This window comes from Culex quinquefasciatus, chromosome 3 (assembly GCF_015732765.1).
Source record: "Culex quinquefasciatus strain JHB chromosome 3, VPISU_Cqui_1.0_pri_paternal, whole genome shotgun sequence".
Taxonomy (NCBI): domain Eukaryota; kingdom Metazoa; phylum Arthropoda; class Insecta; order Diptera; family Culicidae; genus Culex; species Culex quinquefasciatus.
Window position 1 is genome coordinate 107,352,857 of NC_051863.1, and position 21,313 is coordinate 107,374,169.

A 21,313-nucleotide genomic window follows, 5' to 3' on the forward strand; every position below is an offset into this window, starting at 1 on the left:
AGAACACAGTTCGTTAGTTTACTGTACCTTTGAATATCATAATAATCCATGAAAATAGTGATAATATGAACAAAATTCTGAATTCCATAATCCTTTTGCCTTTGGAGACATTCGGCCTTTTGAAACGTTCTCCCTTCTGGGCAAAAGACAAATTTCTGCCTTTTGAATTTCGGCCTTTTGAGGCAATCCCGAAAAAAATCGTATATGAGGGGTGGGAGTATTGAACTCAGAAAATCATGATTTTTGGTTAAGGTGTTCGATTCAAGGTTACAGTAACCTTGAGTGTGAGTACCGTGTAAAAGTCACAGTTCTATCGAACGATCGTCACATTTTAGTTTAACTTTGTCAAACCATATCGGGTTACAAACAGTGTCAAACACAAAAGTGACCAACCACCGGGGCTTGAATGTACGTTTAATTTTCATTTCTCTTTTCAGTGTAAATAACTCAGAAGTCAGTTGATTGAAATATGCGTGCATTTTGAAATAAACTGGTATAAAAAACCTCAGTAACGTAAGTAACGTTTCCCAGCCCTGCCACACGTCAGGATAACTGATTGGTACTTTCTAGAAATCAAAAACAATTGCAACACTCAGCAGAAAAGCACGTCCATTGTTCAGGAAGCAGCGAAAAAAAAGTGCGTCCTCCATCAGGGAACGAGAAAAAGCCCGCGCAAACCTCCCAAAATGACCAGCTCCGCCGCCATCAAACGAGAATATTACCAAACGGACACGGCGGTGACCGTGACGGTGCTGTTGAAGAATGCCACCGAAAAGAACTACGCCGTCGCGTTCGCCCCGGACAAGGTCGAACTGACCGCCGACGGAATCGAGCCCATTGTTCTGAACCTGTGGGCCGCCATCAACGTGGAACGCAGCACGCACAAAGCCTACCCCAGCAAGGTCGAAATCAAGCTCGCCAAGCTGGAGGGACACCGCTGGGAGGACCTGGAGAAGAAGGTCACGGAAGTGGCCAAACCGCCGCCAAAGAAGACGCACCACGACTGGGACAAGATCTCGAAGGACATTGAGAAGGCCGAGGCGGAGGAGAAGCCAGAGGTGGGAAGATTGTTGTAGGGATTGAGTAGATTTTGTAATGTCATCTCTTGAATTTCAGGGGGAAGCGGCCGTGCAGGATCTGTTCCGGAAGATTTACGCCGATGCCAACGAGGACACGAAGAAGGCCATGATGAAGTCCTTCTACGAGTCGGGCGGTACCGTGCTGAGCACCAACTGGCAGGAGGTTGGTGCCAAGCCCGTCGAGGTCAAGCCGCCAGATGGTTGCGAGTTCAAGAAGTGGGACTAAGCCAACTTCCGGTTTCGAATAACCACATACACAGAGAGAAAGAGAGACAGCATTACTTCCTTCACGACGCGCCATTGCCTTTACACGGACACAAAATCATTCACTCATTAACGACATGTTTCAAACAAAGATTAAATCGCGCACTTGCTTGAAATAAATTTAAATGCGTTCTAAGTCACTTTATGCGTGCTGTTTAACTGACTCAGTTAGTTGGCCCTTGACTCATTTCTGCTTTTGCCGTGATCATCAAGTGGTTGGAAACCTTTATATTTACTGATTTATTTCCCTCGGGAAGAACATTTTCAACGTATTTTCGTAATATTGTTGGGCTAAATCCTCAATCGGTTTATTTTTGACGCCGGCAAGAACCTCCAGAACTTGGCTGAAAAGAAATACTTAATTAGTCCTAAAAACCCAACCAAATCCTATTATTCCTCACCGGATCATTACAGGTTCGCATCGCCCAGCGATCAGCATGTCTTTGTCCCATTTTTCCTTCTTCTTGACCGCGGGCAGCTTCGTTCGGACGTGCTTCGAGCCCGCGTGCGACGGCCGGATCTCACACCACGGACTGTCCGTCTCAACCATAATTCGATCGTCCGGGATTGTGGCCACGACCTGCAGATTTTCCTCTGTCTTGAGCGAGCAGCCGTTGATGCCCACGTAGAATCCCAGCTCAATCAGCTTCCGGGCGTCCTCGGCCGTTCCGTCGAACGTGTGCACCACTCCCCGTTTCGGAATTTTGTCCAAATTTCTAGTCAAGATCTCCAAAAAGTCCTCGTGGGCACTCCGACAGTGCAGGAACAACGGCAGATCGTACTTCTTCGCCAGGGTCAACTGCCGCTCAAAATACTTCTTCTGGACATCCCGTTCGCAGAAATGTGTCCGGTCATAATCCAGACCACACTCGCCAATCGCCACGACCTTCTCCCGGTTCTCGTCGATTTTATTGCACAGCGAGATGAAATACCCGTCCGGATCGGCCTCAAACTCTCCGCAACGCGTCGGATGGCACCCGACGGTCATGAAGAGGCGCTCTAAAATTATAAGACAAAATGAGATCGCAAAACTTCCGGAGGAACTCCGCTCACCGTCCCGATTCGCAATCTCAAGCGCCGGATCGCAGTCAAAGATCGTTCCGCATGTGATGATGATCTTCTCCAGACCGCCGGTCCAGCTTCTTTCGAGGATGTTTGGAAGATCCGGTTGGTGCTTGTTTGTCCCGTTGTAGATTCCCTGGAACATAGGGTCGGTTAGGTTCGCGCCGATGTCTGGAAAAAGTTCAATCATCAGAACGAATTAAACAAGAGTTTTACGTAGAATTACCAATAAATTTCAACATGGTTTTGAAATATTTAACTAAACCGTTCATAAAATTTATGAAATTTTAGTGTTTTGAAGGTTAGAATGCTTTGGCCGACTTTCAAAATCAAAACAAAAATTCTGGGTGACAGAAAAACATGCTGGCGTTATTGCCGTTACTATTTGTAACAGCTGAAATTCGAAACCCCCCCTTAAAATATTTTAATCGGCGTCACTGGAGCAACGCAAAAAATATTGCCGTTACGACAGGGTGGCCACCTCGGGAGAAAACCGGGAAAAAAACGGAATTTTTATCCACCGGTAGAAAACCGGGAAAAACTCGGGAATTCGACTGAGAAGCCGGGAAAACATTTTGAGTTTGTATAAAACTTGTTTTCAAAATGTTCTTTTCTCAAATAGAATATTATTCCTGTTATTCTAAATGAAGACTTCGCGAAAGCTATGCTTGAATTTGTGTAATAAACTCAAGCTTCTGGCTATGGATGTTTTTTTTTCTGTTGTAACCTATGATATTTTTACTTGGTGAATTTGTTTTTTTAATAAAGAAAATTGTTTGCGAACAGAGCCAGCTCTGTATGGGGAAAAATAATATTGATTTCCATATACACTCAACCCCCGGTGGTTGGTCACTTTTTCGTTTGACACTTTTTTAGTTTGTACCCCGTTGGTTGGTCAAAGTCAAACTAAAAAGTGACGAACTGTCACTTTTTACACGGCGCTCACGCACACTTTCAAAACAAACGTTTAGTAGTGTGTATGAACTCCGTGTAAAAGGGGTGTCAAACTAAAACGTGACCCCGTTCGTTTGACAACAGTTGGTGTCAAACCATCGGGGTTTGAGTGTATCTCAAAAACGATAAGTTTTAAAAAGTTGACATGTTCTAGAAAGTTGCTGGTACCAAAAGGTTCTATATTATTGTCTCAGACGTCATTACAATTTGATTGATTTTAGTCGTGCAAAACAAGAAAAAACTATTTATTTTCTAAGATACAAGGTATAGAATATTTTTGTTTTCGACAAAGTTTTTTTTTTTTTTTTTGTTGGGTTGAGACCACTGCGACCATGACTTTGATCTATTGCGGTATACCCATTTTATTATCGCAGTCTTCAGGATGACACGTTACCATTTAGGGTGACTGTCATTGGCTGACGTTGCGGTATGCCCCATTCAGGTATAATTTCTAAAATGAAATCAACTACCTTACTGGGGTTTTCTTGCCAGATCTCTTTAGGGCTTAAAATAGGCCTGTTAAGAATCTGCCTTCGCCTTGCAGATAGTGCGCTGCAGTCGCATATTAGATGTTTTGATGTTTCGGTTTCACAGTCACAGAACCGACAGATATCTATTTGACAAAGACCTAGCTTTTTCAAATGATATCTAGACGGACAGTGTCCTGTTATAAGCCCGATATAGATATTTAGATATTTCTTGTTCAGATTGAGTATTTTTTTTTTGATTTTTGAGTAGAGGGAGTGATGAACTCCCTAGATTGTCTCAGTAATTGTGTTTTCGTCCAGTTTAACTGAATCGTCTTTTCCTCATGTTTTACAAACTCCATTTTTAATACGCTTTTTGAGACCCCGCAGAAGGGTTCTGGGCCAATGAAGTGCCCTTCTGACCCATTTCTAGCAAGAAGGTCGGCTTTTTCGTTTCCATCTATACCCCGGTGGCCCGGAACCCAGTACAGATGTACTTGATTTTTAGATGCTAATTGTTTTAAAAGTTTTCTGCATTCCCATACTAGCTTAGACTGGCATGTTGGTGATTTTAGAGCATTTAACGCAGCTTGACTGTCTGAGAAAATACAAATTTTTGTAAGTCTGTAATTCCTTCTAAGACAAATGGATGCACATTCTAAGATAGCATAAATTTCTGCCAAAAATACTGTTGTCCACTGACCCATTGGAATCGATACACTAACTCCTGGACCCGTAATCCCTGCACCTGTCTTATTTCCCATTTTTGAACCATCTGTGTAAAATATTATAGATCCTGGTGAAACGCGAGGCCCTCCTGACTCCCACTCATTGCGATTTGTTTCAATCACCTTGAATGGTTCGTCTAAGTTCAACGTGCTCTCCATCCAGTCACTAGTCATAAATACATTTTTGTTAATTTTTATAAAAGATATTATCTTTAGATGCTCAATGCTAGAGCTTTCCACTATGCTTTGTATTTTTCTTAACCTCAGCGCACTCTTTGCAGCCTCCATTTGCACAAACTGGTACAAGGGAGGAATGTGAAGAGATGCGTTTAAGGCTTTGGTTGGTGTACTTCGCATTGCCCCGGTTATAGAGAGACAAACTAAGCGTTGTAGTTTTTCTATTTTTTTTTTTTTTGAGTTGTTGTTTGTTTTGTTTTTGGCCACCATACAAGAGCGGCATATGTTATTCTAGGTTTTATAATAGCTGTGTAAATCCATTGTATCATTTTTGGTTTTAAACCCTAATGTTTCCCAAACGTTTTTCTGCTGATCCATAAAGCATTTGTGGCTTTGTTAACCACCTGCTCTAAATGGATGTTCCAATTCAGTTTTTCGTCCAGCAACACGCCCAAGAATTTTACGTGTTTTGAGTATTGTAAATCTAAGCCGTTAATTTTTAAGGTTTTAAGAGTCAGTTTCCTTCTGCGCGTGAACGGAATCAGGACTGTTTTTGCGGCGTTAACATTAAGTTTTTCATTTCGACAAAGTTGCTCAACTACCAAAAATGAACAACTCTCTCGAAGACATCAAAGCTCTATCTTCAATAGATACCGAATTAATAAATAAAAACTATTTTTATAATAAATACTTCTTGCGACAAACACAAAGCGACCGCGTCGTAGGCACAGGTAATATGAGGCATGTTTGGTAGAGATCGTCTGAAGTGAAAACTGGTATAGCAGAGTGTTCATAGAGAGTTTTTATGTTAAATGCTCTAGTCTGGATGGTTGAAAGAAATTTCAGATAAAATTATACAAATTTATAAAATTATATTCTTTTTATTGTACTGGTAAGTAATTAAGATTAGAAACAATAAAATTATTGCACAGCTATTTTTATGTTTGTCTTGACAAATCAAAAGTTTAACAAAATTACAAGTTTTGTACAACAAATTAAGATAAAAAACAATTTCAAATACGCAAGTTAAAAAATAAAAACTAAATCTTCTAACAATTATTTGATTTTATAAAAAGAAAATCAGTTAACATAAGTTTAACCTTATAAAGATTTCAGGAAACTTTTCTATTTTATTTAATTCAACAGAAAAAAACTATATTTTTCAAGCAAGATAACCATAAGAAAGTTTTAAGCTCTAAATAATCTCTATGATATTTTTTTTACATTTTGTCAGGATTTTTACCATTTTGTGTTTTGGAAAAAAAATTAATAAAAATTATTTTCGAAAAACCACAAATTTCAAATTTATCCCATCAACTTACCGAAAATTATTTATTAATTTATTAATCGATAAAAAAAGTTTCAAGGTACCATTTTTTTCACATTTTTTGTATGGCAACTTTCCTGCACTGCTACCAAAGTGTATAAATTTTTGTTTGGACTAAAGATGCAAAAAGACTTGTTAAAAGAAAGTACCTACTCATATAATTTAAGCCAAAAAATAATAATTAATTCACAGGAATTGATAATTCTTGAATTCACAAAACCATTTTTCAAAGAAAATTTAAGAGCATTTACATAAATGTTTATGACAATGTATTTTTTTAAATCTTTTCTTGTAAATTCCATTTTCTGCTTTCTAATAATAATTTATGTTATTCTAAAAAAAAAGTTGTTTTTTTTTATTTTGAGTTTGTAAAATCTGTAGATCATCATGATGAAAAATTTCAATCATTAGGGAAATTAGAGGTTTGGACGGGAAACAGATAAAAACGGCTTCGTTTACAACTGAGTTTCTTTGTTCTCAAGATATTTGAATTAGCCTGAAAAACATTGAAATTTGGTTTAAAAACGTTTCTTCTGGTCTCGAGAGAAAACCGGGAAAAACCGGGAAATTGAAAATCGAAATCTGGTGGCCACCCTGCGTTACGAGCGTTACGAAAAGTTGTTTACATTTCTCTGAAGGAGGAAAAATCAATCGTCAAACAAAATTAAACTTTATTTTGTAAACACGCGCAGGTGGCTTGTTATTGGTGAGCTGCCCACGCATCGTAGAACGAAAAAAAAGGTCCGCGGATTTTCACGGTCACGGTTCCGAGTTACGTAACCACATCACAGCAAAATGTTTTCCCTGGTGGCATACGAAGACAGCGACAGCGACGAGGACGCTCCGAGTAAATCGGCGGAACGGAAAGCGGATGAGCACTCTTCGGCGAGCACCTCGGACGACGATTCCGACAACGAAGGTGAGCAAAAGGAAGCGCACCAGCGGACAAAGGGCCCGGAAGTGAGGTGAGTGTTGGGATTGTTTTGCTCGGTTGAGATTTTATTTATTGTGTGTATTTGCTTTTAGAGAACCAGCCCTCCCGAGCGCGAGCATGATGCTCGCGGACAACAAGAAAATCATTCCCGGCGGCGTCTTTAGCAATCCGTTCCGAGAGGCGGAGGACGCCAAAATTGCCAGCCTTGAGAAGCACGTGAAAATGGTAAGGTTTAGCCGGTATAGCGGTTGATACTTCCTTGAGATTATAACATTTGAAAACGATGGTTTTTTAGGTTGATCCGGAGCACAAAACCGGCGACCAGAAGAGGAAAGTTTGCTGGAGCTACCGAAAGGGACGGTGCCGGTTTGGGAGCAAGTGTAGCTTCGCGCACGATTCCGACTTGATTCTTAAGAAAGAGTTGCATGGAGAAATTCCGGAAGAAGCTGGCGAAGATGCCTCAGCCGGTTCGTCAGTCGAAACAACAAACTTTATTCGCAAACAGGGAACGAATGTGAACAAAAAGAAACGGCCGGGGTTGAGCAGGGAACTGGTGCCACCAAAAAAGGTTCTCAAAATGTACCACCGGGAAAAGTACAACGGAAAGCCGTGAAATGATTGGATTTTCTGCAACGAAAAAACATGACACAAATTTTTCCACTTGATAAATTATGCGAGTATTTTACAAGATTTAGCCATGGGTAAGATTAACAAGTTTGTAAATTAAACTTTATTTAACAGTCCTTGAAAGGATTTCATTTTAATAGTAAATTTAACTTTAAACAACTCCCCGTTCGGTCAACGTGACCATCTGCCGGTCGTCAGTCTTCAAATAGTTGCATTTGGAAATGCTTATCAGCCGGTTCTGTCCGTTGGCGCCGGAATCCAGCTTGCTCATCAAAAGCCGCGTCGTTGGAACCATTTCCCAGTATCGTCCCAACGCCGGCTGGGTCACCCGCTGCTGGCCAGAATCAGTCGAAACAATTCGCAGATTGACCACCACAACGGCAATCATATTCTCCGACGCCAACTTGCGCAACAATCCGGCCAAGCTGGTCAACATCCCCACCGGATAGCAGCTGCTGCTCGAGTTCTGATGCGCGTACCAAAGCGCCGGAAGTGAATCCACCAGTAGCACCCTAAACTTCCCGAACCGTTCCTCCTGGTCGATCTGCGCGAGCAATTCCTCCACCGTCCCAAGCAAATGCTCCGGCGAATGAATTCGTTCCACCTTGATTCGCTGCATGGCCTCTCTCGCCTCCTCCTCGGAACACTTCCCAGCCAGCAGCATGCTCTGTACCCTCGACGCCGAAAAGTCGCACTTTGTGTCCACGTAGAAAACGTCCACCGGATCAGCGGCCCCACGCGACGCAACATTCGCCGCAATCGTCATGCACAGCTGACTCTTTCCGCAGGCCGGCTCCCCAAATACTTCCAAAACGTGCCCCGGCAGCAACCCGCCCTGAAGAAGCGCATCCAATCCGCGAACCCCCGTCGGAATCGGATCGATCAACTCGCCCAAATACTGAAAGTACTCCCCAACCCGAACCGTAGTCCCAGAGCATCTCGTCATAAAGTCCCGCTTGATCGCGGACAGCACCTCAAACGACAGATTCGTAATGCGCAGCAGACGGTCCGTGTCCGCGCGGACAAAGTCGTAAACGGTCCCGATTCGGTTCTTGAGCAGCATTTTGACCACGTACGCCGGCAAATCCTGGTGAAGTTCGTCGCTGAGGCTTGCGGTTGTCATTCTGGCATGTGGAAGCGATTGAGTTCACACAGAAATTGAACAGAATTTCTCAAAAAAGATATTAATAAGTAAATGCCGGAAAAAACACAACAAACTCTGCTGTTATCAGTGGCAGGTTCTGCGCTTATCAGCGACCCTTGGCGCAAGTTTTGTTTACTCGTTGATGACAGCAGAACAATTCCCCCCGTAATAAAAAAAATTGAAAAAAATGACAGTTATCCATCGGACGAGAAATGTACACTCAAAATCAGAATAACCCTTAAAAGGGTACTTTCTATCCTTTTTTCAAGTTTACCCGTCGTCACCCTTTTGAAAGGGTACGAGGGCGAAACCCTTCGAAAGGGTACTGGCCTAGTACCCTTTAAAAGGATACTTGTCATGGAGCGGCGCGCTCACTATCGACATCTATGAGTCAATCAGATTTTGTTGAACCAGTGGCGCCATCTGTTGGATTTTAAATAAGTAGTGTTAAAAATGCAGTTTATTTGAATAAAGGTTAAATTTAATTTATTTATTTAAATAAACAATTAGTCAACAGTAATATTAGACACTACTTTCAAATTGTATTTTCATCGAGCGGCAAACGCTTTGAACTTCGCCATATGTGAACTTGGATGGTTCCTGTCCCTTGGCCCAAATTACGTGCATCAAATCGCCGCCAGCTTGCGACGAACACGATCGTCGTGGTGCCGTCCACCTCGAACCCTCCGGTGGCGGTCAGATCCGACTTGTCCTCGCGGTGTGGACCGATCACGGGTGTAGTAGTCACACACGCGGTAAGTTTCCTCGCGGGCTGTTCCGATCACGATGTCTGTGCAGTCCATCGCGTTGAAGTCGTGCCGCGGAGTCCACGTCCACGTGTGTTGGTGGTTTTTGGTTTGGGTTTGGCCGTGATTTCGGCCATGGGTTCCGACTCAGAGGACGGCATTGATTTGGGTTTCGATTTGGGCTCCAGCTCGAATGTTAGCTCGGGTTCTTGCTCGCTGGTGGGCGGGAGTCTGAAATAGAATGATCATTTATGAGTCTGGAAGATGTTCAGAAAACAAACACTTGAACATACAAGCAAAAAACTCTCACCTCCGGTGGCACGCTTAATCATCTTGGATTTGAGTTCCGCTTTCTGTATTCTGGTTCCGAGGTACTTTCTGAGGATGATCCCGGCTCGGAAGTGCTTTCCGGTTCCGGTTTGGAAGGCACCTCGGGCCTTGGATGCGGTCCTGGTTCAGCCGATGGTTCCGAAGCAGGTGCTTTCCGGTTCTATGGACAAAGAAGGCCGGAAGTTAGTGGTTAAAACCAAATGTTGCATAAATCAACGCGACACACACACACAAGCATTCATGTCTTACATAGTTCCGTAGCGGGCTCCGGTGGCGGTCGATGGCTCTGATTCTGCGCTCGTTTCCGGTTCGGGTTCTGCCCCTGGTTCTGCAGGTCCCGTTTCGCTACCTCCAGCAGCGCCAATCAACGGAAGTTTTTTGCACTCGGCCGTTAGACGTCGTGGTTGCAAAGGAAACACCCAAAAAGTTAATCCGGAACTCCAGGCAATCTAAATAAATAAAAACAAATCTCTCACCATCAGATAAGATCATCTGTTGGATCGAATACGAAGATTCCAGCGAGATGCAAAACGACTCGGTACCGGGAAACTAGTTAACCTCTCGATCGTGCAGCGCATGGTCCACCGGAGGGGCCAAAATCTTCAGGAACAACTCTAAAAGTTTAAGAAAAACTTGGAAAACTTGAAAAACACGCACCACGCACGAGCACGATCCAAAACGTCAAACAGATTTAAGTACCGAATTTAGAAACCAGGGCGGCGCTAGTGGTACTTGTTGCAAAGAGAGTTACCCTTTTGAAAGGGTAACGCCAGTGAGGTGAATTGAAAGGATAGTTTTAACCCTTTTAAAAGGATAAAATGTACCCTTTTGCAAAGGGTAAACCTCGAGTACCGTTTAAAAGGATACTTTTTACCCTTTCAACCGGTAACTTTATTTTTGAGTGTAACGCCCCGATTGAAGAATTCGACGACGTTTTTTCCGCTAGGTTCGCTGTTGTTCCAGCGGTGTTCGGAATGACAGCCCCCATACAGTTTGAGCAGGTTTTAGGGAAAAATCGCGTTTATGATGAAAAATCAAGCATTTTCAGAAAAGTGGGGTATGGCAAAGTGTAGCAATTTCGCTAACGATCATAATGCGTGGTGATTTGTAGTGATTAATTGTGACTGGTATTTTATTTAAACGATTTTTCTAAAAAGATGATCGATATTTTGGATAACTTGAGTTAAATGTTGCAAAAGTTAAAAGTAATGATGAAATGTTATGTAAAAGTGTTTAAACTTTTCTTTTTTTCCCCTTTGACCAAAATATTGACCTTAAAAATGCATTTTGGTGATTTTTTGGATTTTTTTGGAAAAATTCGAATAACTGGCAATTTTTTGAGAAAATTATTGTAATTATGCTGTTATATGACTCTAGTAGTTTGTTCTATCAATAATACACACATAAGGAGCATTATCAATCAAATAAATCATATTAAAATCAATTTTTCTAAAGATCTCTTTGGTAAATTTGAGGAAAAAACATGAAAAATTAACTCAGCCCTAGACTCAGCCCCTATGATTTATACATCATTCGATTCGTTTATGCGATTGCCACACTTTCATCGACGTTAAAAAATATTTGAAGGAAATAAAAATCAAAAACTGCAAAAAAAATATATTTCCAAGCGCGCTGTCATTCCGAACATCGTTGCGTAGTGCTTCTACTCGCCACCAGGATGCGTGCACGTTTCTGTCGAATCTCTCAATTGGTCTTCGTAAGCCCGATTTTATTCTACCATGACACTTTGAAAAGTTTAACTCCATGTTGCACGCACACACTCTCACTTTTAATTTCTCGATAGATCTCTAATTTGTTTACACTTTTTTACGCAGACATAGGCAAATCGAGTAGATCAATCGTCTGTAAAAACCAGCTGTTAACCACGTGCTCGTGGTATAATAAAGGACACAGCTGATTTTGACAGACGAATCATTCTACTCGATTTGCCTATAGACAAATCCAGCGAAAGCTCAACGCTGCTTTTTGATGGTGAGAGATTTGACAGCTCCCATACTAAATGTCTCGATTTTCATACCTTTTGTTAATTTTCTTCTAAAATAAAATACTTAACATATGAAAACTATATATTTTTGGTGCCCAAAATTCCTTCTGAATCGAATGGTGTACTAATCTCAATTGCAAATTTTTCGAACAGTTTTTATTTTAATAATATTCTAGACACATTTTGTGCACCTAATCAATCAATACTTTTATCATACATAATCAATTTATTGCTTAAAAATTGAGTTTTCCTGAGCTCGCATATTCAAATACATGGAAGCTGTCATTTCTAACACCATTGGCCACCTAGCGGCCATTTCAAACTGGATACGTCTATGGCTGCGTGTAAATTTTGTTACAAACTAACACACTCTCGCGCATGGATATCTCTATAGAGTCATCTACGTGCGCATGTATTGCGTGTACGTACACGAAGGATTTTTAGGTTAAAATTTGTACCCGCCAGCAAAAACAAATGGTAAGCTTGTGTGCGTGAGATCGGGCTTAGATAGCTCTATTCCCGAGAAAGACACGCGGCAAACCAGCATCGAAACGGCGCTCCGCCAAGAGTTTAACAGTCGCGAAATTATTTCTTGCTTGTTTGTAAACACGCTCGTTCGTCAAAACATGTATATTAGGGTGGGTACGTTTTTCAAAAATTTCTCGGATCAAGTTTTAGTATGGTTCCCCTTGTAGGGCATGCCCATAGGGACTTTCATGCCAAATATCAGCTCTGGTACCTGGTAAATGTCCTCCTGTCGTAGAGCAGCTTCCACGGGAGATAATGCCGCTGACCTTGAAGCACCAGTTTTTCTAGTCCGGAGATGTTCCGAGGTGGCAAATTCAGGCGGAATCGGCGTGTATGCAATACGATCAACGGGAGCATTATATCTTTTCGAGTAATCTTAAAATACAGCAAACAAAGTAAGGTTAGAATTGATGGCCACATTGCCAACTAATCGTGCTAACTAATGTTGCTGTGAAGTATTCCATGACAACTGTGAAAGTTTAACCGAGTTTAACTCCATGTTACCGGCTCACATCTCTCTTTTTTAATTTTTCGATAAAACTTACATTTCAAAAACGCCATCTTATCTTTTTCACCCAGATTTGAAAGGAAGGCTGATTGAAAATCTGTGTAACTTTTTACACAGATCTGTGTAAAAAAAATACCCACTTTTGAAAGATTCTATGACAATTTCCGGAATTCCATTTCCCGGAATGGACGTTTTCCGGAATGGACATTATCCGGAATGGACGTTTCCCGGAATGGACATTTTCCGGAAAATTAGTTTTTTTTATTACCTGGTATGAGAATGAATGGAATCTTGCCTACTCGCTTACTTGTGGTTAAGAATTATTTAGTTTGTACCCCGTTGGTTTGACCTAGTCACATTGAAGGAACTCGATATTTTGACAACAATATGAATGCTAAATACATAAATGATAAAAAGAAAGTGAAATTTTCGGACACTAACAATAGATGCTAGCGTTGACTATTGAAACAATACTTTATCAACAATCACGAGATGTAACAATGTAGATCGATAGATATTAGACAAACACTAGATGTTTTTAACATTCTTTCAATGTGTTGTTATGTGAGAATTTGTCCTTCTTTTGTTAGTCAGTTGACTTTGTGAATAAATTCTACCAATTTTTAGTTGGTATTCAAAGAAGGGCAAACCTCAAGAAAATAAAAAGCTTTTCAGAAAATCAATGTGTAATGTGTCCTGTCAAGAAAACAAATAGCTTGAGTGTATTTTTAAAGAATGAAAAACCTCAAGGAAGTACACATTATACATTGATTTTCTGAAAAGCTTTTTATTTTCTAGAGGTTTTCCCTTCTTTGAAAATAATCATTCTGCTTTGGGACCATCCATAAACCACGTGGACACTTTAGGGGGGGGGGGGGATATGGCGATTGTCCACGCTCCATACAAAAAAGATTTTTTTGTATGGACAATTGTCCACGAACGGGGGAGTACGAGATTCCCAAAAAAGTGTCCACGTGGTTTATGGATGGTTCCTTTATAATAAAATTTGGTAGAATTTAGTCACAAAAATCAACTGCTTAACACAAAAACGGAAATCTCTTACACGAAATTCCATCACATCGATTAAAGATCGTGGATTTTTAAAGAAGGAAGAACCTCAAGAAAATACACATTATACTTTGATCTTCTGATAGCTTTTTTTTCTTGAGATTTTCCCTTCTTTAAAAATACACGATCTTTCATCGTAGTAATGGGATTTTATGTAAGAATTTTCCCTTCTTTTGTTAATTCTACTAAATTTTAACTAGTTTTTTGTTAAGGAACTCTGAACTATAAAGCAGATTTTTTTTTAAAGAAGGGAAATCCTCTAGAAAAAAAGCTTTTGTGACTAAATTCTACCAAATTTTATTATAAGGCAGATTGTTTTTTTTTTTTTTCAAAGAAGGAAAAACCCCAAGAAAATAAAAAGCGTTCAGAAGATCAAAGTATAATGTGTACTTTCTTGAGGTTTTCCCTTCTTTGAAAGTAAACATTCTGCTTTATAGTACAAATTGATAGAATTTAGTCACAATAGTCAACTGATTAACACAAGGAGGGAAATATCTTACGCAAAATCCCATCACATTGATGAAAGATCGTGTATTTTTAAAGAAGGGAAAACCTTAAGAAAATACACGTTGTACTTTGATCTTCTGAAAGCTTTTTATTTTCTAGAGGTTTTCCCTTCTTAGAAAATAATCATTCTGCTTTATGGTAAAATTTGGTAGAATTTAGTCACAAAAGTCAACTGATTAACAAAAGAATGGAAAATTCTTACATAACATCACATTGAAAGAATGTTAAAAACATCTAGTGTTTGTCTAATATCTATCGATCTACATTGTTACATCTCGTGGTGGTTAATAAAGTATTGGTTCAATAGTCAACGCTTGCTTCTATTGTTCGTGTCCGAACATTTCACTTTCTTTTTTAGCATTCATGTATTCATCATTCATATTGTTGTCAAAATATCGAGTTCATTAAATGTGACTAGTTCAAACCAATTCATTGTCACATCAGGTAATATAAAAAAAAAAATTTCCGGGAAATGTCCATTCCGGGAAACGTTCATTCCGGGAAACGTCCATTCCGGAAAACGTCCATTCCGGGAAATTTCATTCCGGATAACGTCCATTCCGGATAATGTCCATTCCGGAAAACGTCCATTCCGGATAATGTCCATTCCGGGAAATGGAATTCCGGAAATTGTCATAGAATCTTTTGAATGCCGGAACTGTTTCACAACCTGTGTAATTTTTTAACACAGATCTGTGTTATCTGGATTTTGCGTGTAGTGTGTGTGAACTCCGTGTAAAATAGAGTTATCTAAGCCCGCTCTCACGCACACTAGCACGCCATTTGTTTTGCTGGACGGTACAAAATTTAACCTCACTTTTTTTCGTGTACGTACACGCAATACATGCGTTCGTAGATAAAGCGGTATACGCACTTCGGAAGGAACCGGTCAAGAAAAAAATCAAATAGGCAGCAGCGGCAGAGCAAGCAAGTCAGAGAGTGTGAAGAAAAGCCCCAAGAAATCGCTCCCTCTCCTTTGTTCTACTGTTTGTAAAGCTGTTTCTTGACCCCTTTCCTTCCGATCAGCGTACTAGCCTTAACTCTATGGGTGTCAAACTAAAACGTGACCCCGTTCGTTTGACAACAGTTGGTGTCAAACCATCGGGGTTTGAGTATATACTGCTTTATCTTTAAATGTGGTTAAATTTCAAATCAAACAGGGAAAAATTGCATTAAAAAACATTACTGCAAAATTCAACTTTTTTTGTAGGCTTGATGCGCTCTTTCGACTCAACTTTGGCTCGAAACTCAAAACTCGTCATAGCCTGATTTTTGTGAACTCGTTCTCTGAAAGACCTCTGCTAGAATCCTACTAGAACGCCATGACTGGGAAAGTGCTAAATTTTTGATTTTCCGCGGATTGCCTACTTGTTGGTTCGTTCTCAAGTAGCGCGGATTGCCTACTTGCAGGCATTTTTTTTTTCTTTCGCTCCTACTTTTCGGATTGGCCGCGTGGTGGCGCGATCGACTTCCTCCTTTTTGGCCCTGTCTCTTTCGGCCGTTCGTGTTCTGTCGTCTCTGTTCAACCATTCTCTTTTCCGGCAGCCACAAAGAAGGAAGCATTTTTGCGAGTTCGCGTCCGAAAAAGGCCAATTTCTGCCCGCGATCGCGCCCCAAAACCGGCCGGAACCGTTGCGCCCGCCGTCCCGCGTGTGTGCGATGACCGTTTTACGTTCCGTGCGAGCATCCAATTCGCTAGCCGGTTGAGGTAAATTAATTTATTTTTTCTGCTGCTGAGGGGCGACTCCCAATTTCAAGATGGCGGCGGCTGCGAGCAAGGCGAGCGCTTGGTTTGGGTGCTGCGCTAGACGGAACGGGCAAGGCCAGCTTGATTTGCGAGTGCGAATTATTGATGCTGAATTGGGTTTGCGGAAATTGCCAGTGTGTTCGGTTTTGTGAGGTGTGCTTTGGAGTGTAATTATTTTTATTTTTCGAGGTTGTGAAGATTTGATTTGCTGACGAAATTTCAAATTGTTTAGTGAAATTTTAAATTTTGGTGTAAGTTTATCAAAGAAATTATTTCAAACTTTAAAAAAACTTATCAGGCAAGACAAAAATTGGAATAGTTACCAAAAAATCCGTCATAGTAGTCCTTCACCACGGGGATGCTACGGCTGTCATTTGCATACAATGTCACTGAAGCCTAAAAAGTACCAAAGTTTTGGTGTCTAGTGTCAAAATTATGGGGAGTAACATGACGAAAAGGGCGCAAAATCGAATGGACGAAAATCATTTTTTCTTTATTTTTGTTTTGTTAGTTAAAATTAAATTAAATGTGTACAATTATCCGGGGCAAATCGGGACACATGGGTTGAATTGGGAAGTGATTTTATCATTGTTTTAGCACAATATTTGGATATTTTTTTATTGGTTTCAGTTATAGATTAGACGCAAAGTTAGTTTCTAAATTTGAACTTTTATGTTCAAAAACAGCTGTTCATAGAAGGTTTTCAGGTCGAAAATTTACCAACACATTCAAACCACGGGTACCATAGAAGTTGGTTTGTTTGACTCAAAAACGTAAATGTGGTAAAATGTACCATGCTTCCTCGAAACTATATGGTGAGCTCCACGACGTCCCTAACAATGGACTATGCCCTGTTCGTGGACTCGCTCTTAAGGTTTCCCAACAACATAGTTGAGCTCACATATTGGTTCAACCGCCTCAAATTGCAGATAAAAATTAAAATTATGATGATCTGTAAGTTAATTTGCCAAATTAGAATTTGCGAAATACATTTCAGATGATTTTAAAAAGACACCTGCTGGTAAGCTTTGCCTGAGAACTGATGCTAGACATATATTGTTGTTGGTGGCATTTTTGGTTTATTTCAATTAAAAGAATCATTCCGAGCAGCAACAGGACTTTTTTTTCCAAAAAAATTAAATAAGATTTATTATATTTTGATTTGTGACCCTCTGAAATGTTAATCCCGAAACAGCGCCACCAAACATTTGGTGGCGGCTTCAGCAAGCTACGTCAGTATCACGGGCCTGTCCTTCACGAATGTTCAAAACCGTTTGACAGTTCGATTTGGGCGGCAAAATGTTGTTTACAAACGATCCTGCACCGGCGATCAAGGTGGCCTCACTCCGTAAAACTTTCTCAAGTGATGATAATTTTCTACTTTTTGGACTGAATATTTTGCGGCTCTATTCTTGAGCTGCAATTTATCCCAAGATTACAATCGAGGCATTTGTCTGATTATTTGATTTTCGCCGTGCTCTCAATCAGCACTTTGTATGGTACGGATTTGATTACATTTGTTTTGTTTCCCCTTGCAGATGATTAAAAAATGAATGAAGGTGATTCAGCGGGAGGGCAAAGAGGTCGTAACCTAGCCCTTCCTGCTGGGACTGACCGAAGAATATCGAGCATCAGCAGTGCAGGCCATGTAAGTTTTGGAAAGAGAATGATTTCGATTGCAGAGTTGTCATTGTTGTCCTCCTCTGTTTCCAGTTGCCCACCACCTCACCAATGTCCCGTTCGCCAGCCGACGACAGACAGCAACAGTTCCAGAATCTACAGCAGCAGCAGCATCAGCAGCAAATGCTCACAAGTCCCATACAGAACAAAACGATCCACCAACAGCAACAGTTTGTCAGCACGGTAAATCTGATTCCGGGGGCGGCCACGGTCGGCACCGGAATCACCGTCGGCTATCAGCAGCAGCAACATTTGGTGGCCACCAACAGTGGCGCAACTAACATTTTAGTCAGTGGTGTGAACAATGACTCCGCAAGTACAATTTTCGTCCCGGCCGGGCCTGGAGTGCGAACGCAGCAAAACAATTCAATCGCGGGCTCCGCAAGTGGAATTCTAGTGCCAAACGTGAACGTCGTAGCCGCGGCGACCAGTGCAAGTGGGGGCAGTGTTTTCGGGGCCACAGTGCCGGAGGGAACATATACATTCAGACGGGCCAGCCCAGTGGTAGTGCAGTGATATCGGTTGTGCCGTCGGGGCCGGTCGGATCGGTGCCCGGTTCGCCAACGACGCCGCGCAAGCGGATAAAGCTCGAGCAGCAGCAGCAACAGCAATCCGCCGGTCCGGTCGTCGAAGTGGAACATGACATTGCCACGCTCAAGAAATTGATTCTCGAGCACAAGTATATGAGATTAAGGAACATTAAGGAAAAGTGAGTATTGGAGGGGTGGGGTAGGACGGGTGGGAGGGACGTTTTGCAAAATTATGCATGGATTTAAATCAAGAAAATTGGTTCAGTCTTTTGCTTGACTGACTGTTTCTTTGAGGGAACGAGAGAAGCTACTGCTCGGCTGAACAGAAACCGAAGGGAAACTGCCGGCGATGAAGTTGGAAGATTCCTCGAATACCAATCCGTGGTCAAGGCCTGGCGTAGAAGAATGAAAACAAAAACAATGCCTGTGGATAGACTGTTTGCACACCGTTCCTGCTTGGTTCATCTGGAAGCTGATCACAACGCCCACCACTCCTGTAACAGAAACTAGTACCCTTCCGAGGTCATCGCCATCAAAACCTGATTCTTCCACGAAACAGCACGTTGGTCCGAGAGTTCGCCGTCCGGTTATCTGGAACATGCTGCCTTCTGACCTGACCTGGTCCTCCCTTACCACAAGTTACACGAAGAGTGGCATATGGAATCCATATTATGGATAACCCCCCCGGGCATCGGAAACACCGGGGTCGGGCCGAAGGGGGCAAACCCCCATCCCCTCGGATGAACTCGAGACGAGACAAAACGTGCTGACAACTAGGTGGGTAACACGACCCAAATGGACAATCCGCCCTCGTTTTAGACCTAGTTTTCGAAATTCGTGACCAATGCTGTTGTCGGAAAAGGCCAACAGAATCATCTTCTCAGCAACAAGTTCATCCCGCTGAACCGCAACAATGGTAACTCAGCCGGGAATGGAGGGGTGCCACAGGTTCCAGTGGCCAAAAAACCACCACCTTCGTTGGTAAAGAATACGAGCTACCAAGTTACAAGCTGACTCCGTTTAGGATCAAAATGTTATGTTTTTTCCGAAGATCGCTTTGAAACCGTGCGTGCCCAATTGATTGCGAACAAAGTAAAGTTCTATACCCACGAGAACAGAAAAGAGCGGCAACTCCGCGTCGTTGTCAGGGGACTCTCACCGGTTTCACCTGAATACGTCAAGAAGAACCTCAAGGAATTGCACAACCTGGATGCTGTGGAGGTGCATGCCATCAAGAGAAAGGGAGAGTTTGCAGTTGGCAATTACATCTCGTGAGCAACAGACGTGTTTTCTCTGCTGTGCTATCGCTATTGTTCGCTTTCAAACAAAGTTCGCGTTGTGGCAGACACTGCAAAATGAGTGCTGCCCGCAAAAACGTTCTCGTTGTGGACTTCAGCGTCCTCCCGGAACGCCCAAAGCTGGAAGTCGTGCAGCGGTTTGTTGAAAAGGGTCTAGGAATAACATCCTCCGACCTGAAAAGCATTCAGCTTCACAACATCCGCCATTGCGTGCACATCGAGATGGCGGACCCTGCAGCCGCCACCAAGATAGCAACGGAAAACCACTGCAAGTACGCGTTCAAGACACATCCAGCTATAAAAATCCCGGTCTACGTCGACGACAACACCGTCGACGTTCGGGTCCACGATCTCCCGCTGGACCTGCCAAACGCTCAGATCGCCGATGCAATGAAGCAATACGGGGAAGTACTCACCATACGGGACGAAGTTTGGAGAAATTTCTTCGCCGGTGTTCCAAACGGGGTGCGGGTGTTGAAAATGAAACTTTCTAAACCAATTCCCTCGTACATTTCCGTGTGCGACCTCCACGGGTCGGACACATACACGGGTCAAATTGCCAGCTGCCGACGCTGCGGAAAAAAACGACACGTGTCCGAGAGCTGCTCCGAAGCAGCAAAAACATCACATGTGAACAAGCCACAACAATTAATCGCCCCAACCAATCCAGACGTCCCGATTGTTTTGCCGCTAATCGAACCGACAGTAGTTGAATCTCAAGTCATTGCTCCACACACTGAGGACAATGGTAAGGACGGATTTACTACTGTTGGGAAGAAAGGAAAGGCAAAAAGGCAGTTATCTGAGAAAGAAGTTTCAGCAAAAAAAGAAGCTGCGTGGAGGAGAACGACAAACAAAATTTCGAAATCGAACAATGCAATGACCATGGACAACGAGATCAACCAATTCTACCACCAAACACGCCGAAGAGACGACTGTGCAAGCCAGCCGTTTGACGGAGGACTACGCCAGTCAACTTAATTTTATTATTATTATTATTATTTTGAATTGTTCTAGAATTAGACAAAACTTGGCTGAATTATGTTTACAAAGGCCAGTTAGTTAAATAAAAAAAAAAAAAGGAGAGTTCGCCTCCTCGGAGAAAACTCCGTACATTGTTACGTTCCCCAATAGGGGTACACCAACCTAAAGCAGCTGAGTGAAGTCAAGCGCTTGAAAGCATTTCACACCGAATGTAAACTAGTGTAGAAAATGCTTGCACCAGGGCCATGGAACCAGTAACTGTTTGTTCAAGGACGAGTGTGGGGGACGGACGAGTGCAAAGCCAAGAAGCCGAGCCGAAGCGGTGTGCTAACTGCTCTGGAGCCCACCAAGCCTCTTTGCACTTAAACGACATTTGAGATTCTTCAGTATCGCGATAAAATTGGCTATTTTACATTCCCTCATTTAAGATTTTACCATGATGAATCAAATACTAATATCCTGATAGGCTTTGAGGTCCTGTTTTAGGAACTCGTTGCCTTTCGCCGGATGACAATCGAGGCATTTGTCTGATCTTTTCGCAACTTGGCAAATCAAACTTCCTAACCCATACTCGGTGCAACTACTAACTCTTTGCTTCGGATTCTCTCCTCGTTCTTCC

General features: G+C 42.0%; 7 protein-coding genes across 7 annotated transcripts in view; 4 read left to right on the top strand and 3 right to left on the bottom strand.

Annotated features, from left to right (window-relative positions):
• Positions 1 to 568: 568 nt before the first annotated feature.
• LOC6053981 (protein SGT1 homolog) lies at positions 569 to 1,488 on the top strand. Its single transcript, XM_001869936.2, has 2 exons — positions 569 to 1,058; positions 1,117 to 1,488. The coding sequence occupies exons 1-2, from the start codon at positions 687 to 689 to the stop codon at positions 1,303 to 1,305; spliced, it is 561 nt and encodes a 186-aa protein (XP_001869971.2). The 5' UTR covers positions 569 to 686; the 3' UTR covers positions 1,306 to 1,488.
• A 42-nt stretch (positions 1,489 to 1,530) lies between these two features.
• Positions 1,531 to 2,767, bottom strand: LOC6053984 (putative deoxyribonuclease TATDN1). The gene is made up of 4 exons (XM_001869937.2): positions 2,632 to 2,767; positions 2,397 to 2,576; positions 1,745 to 2,342; positions 1,531 to 1,687 (listed from the first exon to the last, which is right to left on the bottom strand). The coding sequence occupies exons 1-4, from the start codon at positions 2,675 to 2,677 to the stop codon at positions 1,576 to 1,578; spliced, it is 936 nt and encodes a 311-aa protein (XP_001869972.2). The 5' UTR covers positions 2,678 to 2,767; the 3' UTR covers positions 1,531 to 1,575.
• Positions 2,768 to 6,697: 3,930 nt separating this feature from the next.
• LOC6053982 lies at positions 6,698 to 7,736 on the top strand. The gene is made up of 3 exons (XM_038264694.1): positions 6,698 to 7,023; positions 7,085 to 7,217; positions 7,288 to 7,736. The coding sequence occupies exons 1-3, from the start codon at positions 6,854 to 6,856 to the stop codon at positions 7,603 to 7,605; spliced, it is 621 nt and encodes a 206-aa protein (XP_038120622.1). The 5' UTR covers positions 6,698 to 6,853; the 3' UTR covers positions 7,606 to 7,736.
• On the bottom strand, positions 7,695 to 8,922 carry LOC6053983 (DNA repair protein RAD51 homolog 4). The gene has a single exon (XM_001869939.2). It carries the CDS (start codon positions 8,740 to 8,742, stop codon positions 7,771 to 7,773), a length of 972 nt encoding a protein of 323 aa, XP_001869974.2. The 5' UTR covers positions 8,743 to 8,922; the 3' UTR covers positions 7,695 to 7,770.
• Positions 8,923 to 9,604: 682 nt separating this feature from the next.
• LOC119770237 lies at positions 9,605 to 10,605 on the bottom strand. The gene is made up of 4 exons (XM_038264695.1): positions 10,382 to 10,605; positions 10,089 to 10,288; positions 9,820 to 9,999; positions 9,605 to 9,740 (listed from the first exon to the last, which is right to left on the bottom strand). The coding sequence occupies exons 1-3, from the start codon at positions 10,415 to 10,417 to the stop codon at positions 9,834 to 9,836; spliced, it is 402 nt and encodes a 133-aa protein (XP_038120623.1). The 5' UTR covers positions 10,418 to 10,605; the 3' UTR covers positions 9,605 to 9,740; positions 9,820 to 9,833.
• A 5,355-nt stretch (positions 10,606 to 15,960) lies between these two features.
• The window catches only part of LOC6054635 (helicase domino), a 33,934-nt gene continuing 28,581 nt past the window's right edge, over positions 15,961 to 21,313 (top strand). The window contains exons 1-4 of the mRNA XM_038262881.1: positions 15,961 to 16,163; positions 17,741 to 17,850; positions 17,916 to 18,126; positions 18,474 to 18,591. Of these exons, the coding sequence (XP_038118809.1) occupies positions 17,752 to 17,850; positions 17,916 to 18,126; positions 18,474 to 18,591 (428 nt within the window). The 5' untranslated portion in view covers positions 15,961 to 16,163; positions 17,741 to 17,751. The remainder of the gene's footprint in view (positions 16,164 to 17,740; positions 17,851 to 17,915; positions 18,127 to 18,473; positions 18,592 to 21,313) is intronic.
• Positions 18,654 to 21,312, top strand: LOC119769642. The gene is made up of 2 exons (XM_038262883.1): positions 18,654 to 20,772; positions 20,884 to 21,312. The coding sequence occupies exon 1, from the start codon at positions 19,768 to 19,770 to the stop codon at positions 20,689 to 20,691; it is 924 nt and encodes a 307-aa protein (XP_038118811.1). The 5' UTR covers positions 18,654 to 19,767; the 3' UTR covers positions 20,692 to 20,772; positions 20,884 to 21,312.

What these genes read in the sequence shown, in the direction of transcription:
- LOC119770237 (XM_038264695.1), bottom strand. Translation starts at nt 10,417, where the DNA reads ATGCGCTGCACGATCGAGAGGTTAACTAGTTTCCCG. An exon ending in AGAGGTTAACTAGTTTCCCG is followed by an intron (nt 10,289 to 10,381) that starts GTACCGAGTCGT and finishes TTATTTATTTAG; the next exon opens with ATTGCCTGGAGTTCCGGATT. An exon ending in GGAGCCCGCTACGGAACTAT is followed by an intron (nt 10,000 to 10,088) that starts GTAAGACATGAA and finishes CTTTGTCCATAG; the next exon opens with AACCGGAAAGCACCTGCTTC.
- LOC119769642 (XM_038262883.1), top strand. Translation starts at nt 19,768, where the DNA reads ATGAGTGCTGCCCGCAAAAACGTTCTCGTTGTGGACTTCAGCGTCCTC.
- LOC6053984 (XM_001869937.2), bottom strand. Translation starts at nt 2,677, where the DNA reads ATGAACGGTTTAGTTAAATATTTCAAAACCATGTTGAAATTTATTG. An exon ending in TGAGATTGCGAATCGGGACG is followed by an intron (nt 2,343 to 2,396) that starts GTGAGCGGAGTT and finishes TTATAATTTTAG; the next exon opens with AGCGCCTCTTCATGACCGTC. An exon ending in TGCGAACCTGTAATGATCCG is followed by an intron (nt 1,688 to 1,744) that starts GTGAGGAATAAT and finishes ATTTCTTTTCAG; the next exon opens with CCAAGTTCTGGAGGTTCTTG.
- LOC6053982 (XM_038264694.1), top strand. Translation starts at nt 6,854, where the DNA reads ATGTTTTCCCTGGTGGCATACGAAGACAGCGACAGCGACGAGGACGCT. An exon ending in ACAAAGGGCCCGGAAGTGAG is followed by an intron (nt 7,024 to 7,084) that starts GTGAGTGTTGGG and finishes ATTTGCTTTTAG; the next exon opens with AGAACCAGCCCTCCCGAGCG. An exon ending in TTGAGAAGCACGTGAAAATG is followed by an intron (nt 7,218 to 7,287) that starts GTAAGGTTTAGC and finishes ATGGTTTTTTAG; the next exon opens with GTTGATCCGGAGCACAAAAC.
- LOC6053983 (XM_001869939.2), bottom strand. Translation starts at nt 8,742, where the DNA reads ATGACAACCGCAAGCCTCAGCGACGAACTTCACCAGGATTTGCCGGCG.
- LOC6053981 (XM_001869936.2), top strand. Translation starts at nt 687, where the DNA reads ATGACCAGCTCCGCCGCCATCAAACGAGAATATTACCAAACGGACACG. An exon ending in AGGCGGAGGAGAAGCCAGAG is followed by an intron (nt 1,059 to 1,116) that starts GTGGGAAGATTG and finishes CTTGAATTTCAG; the next exon opens with GGGGAAGCGGCCGTGCAGGA.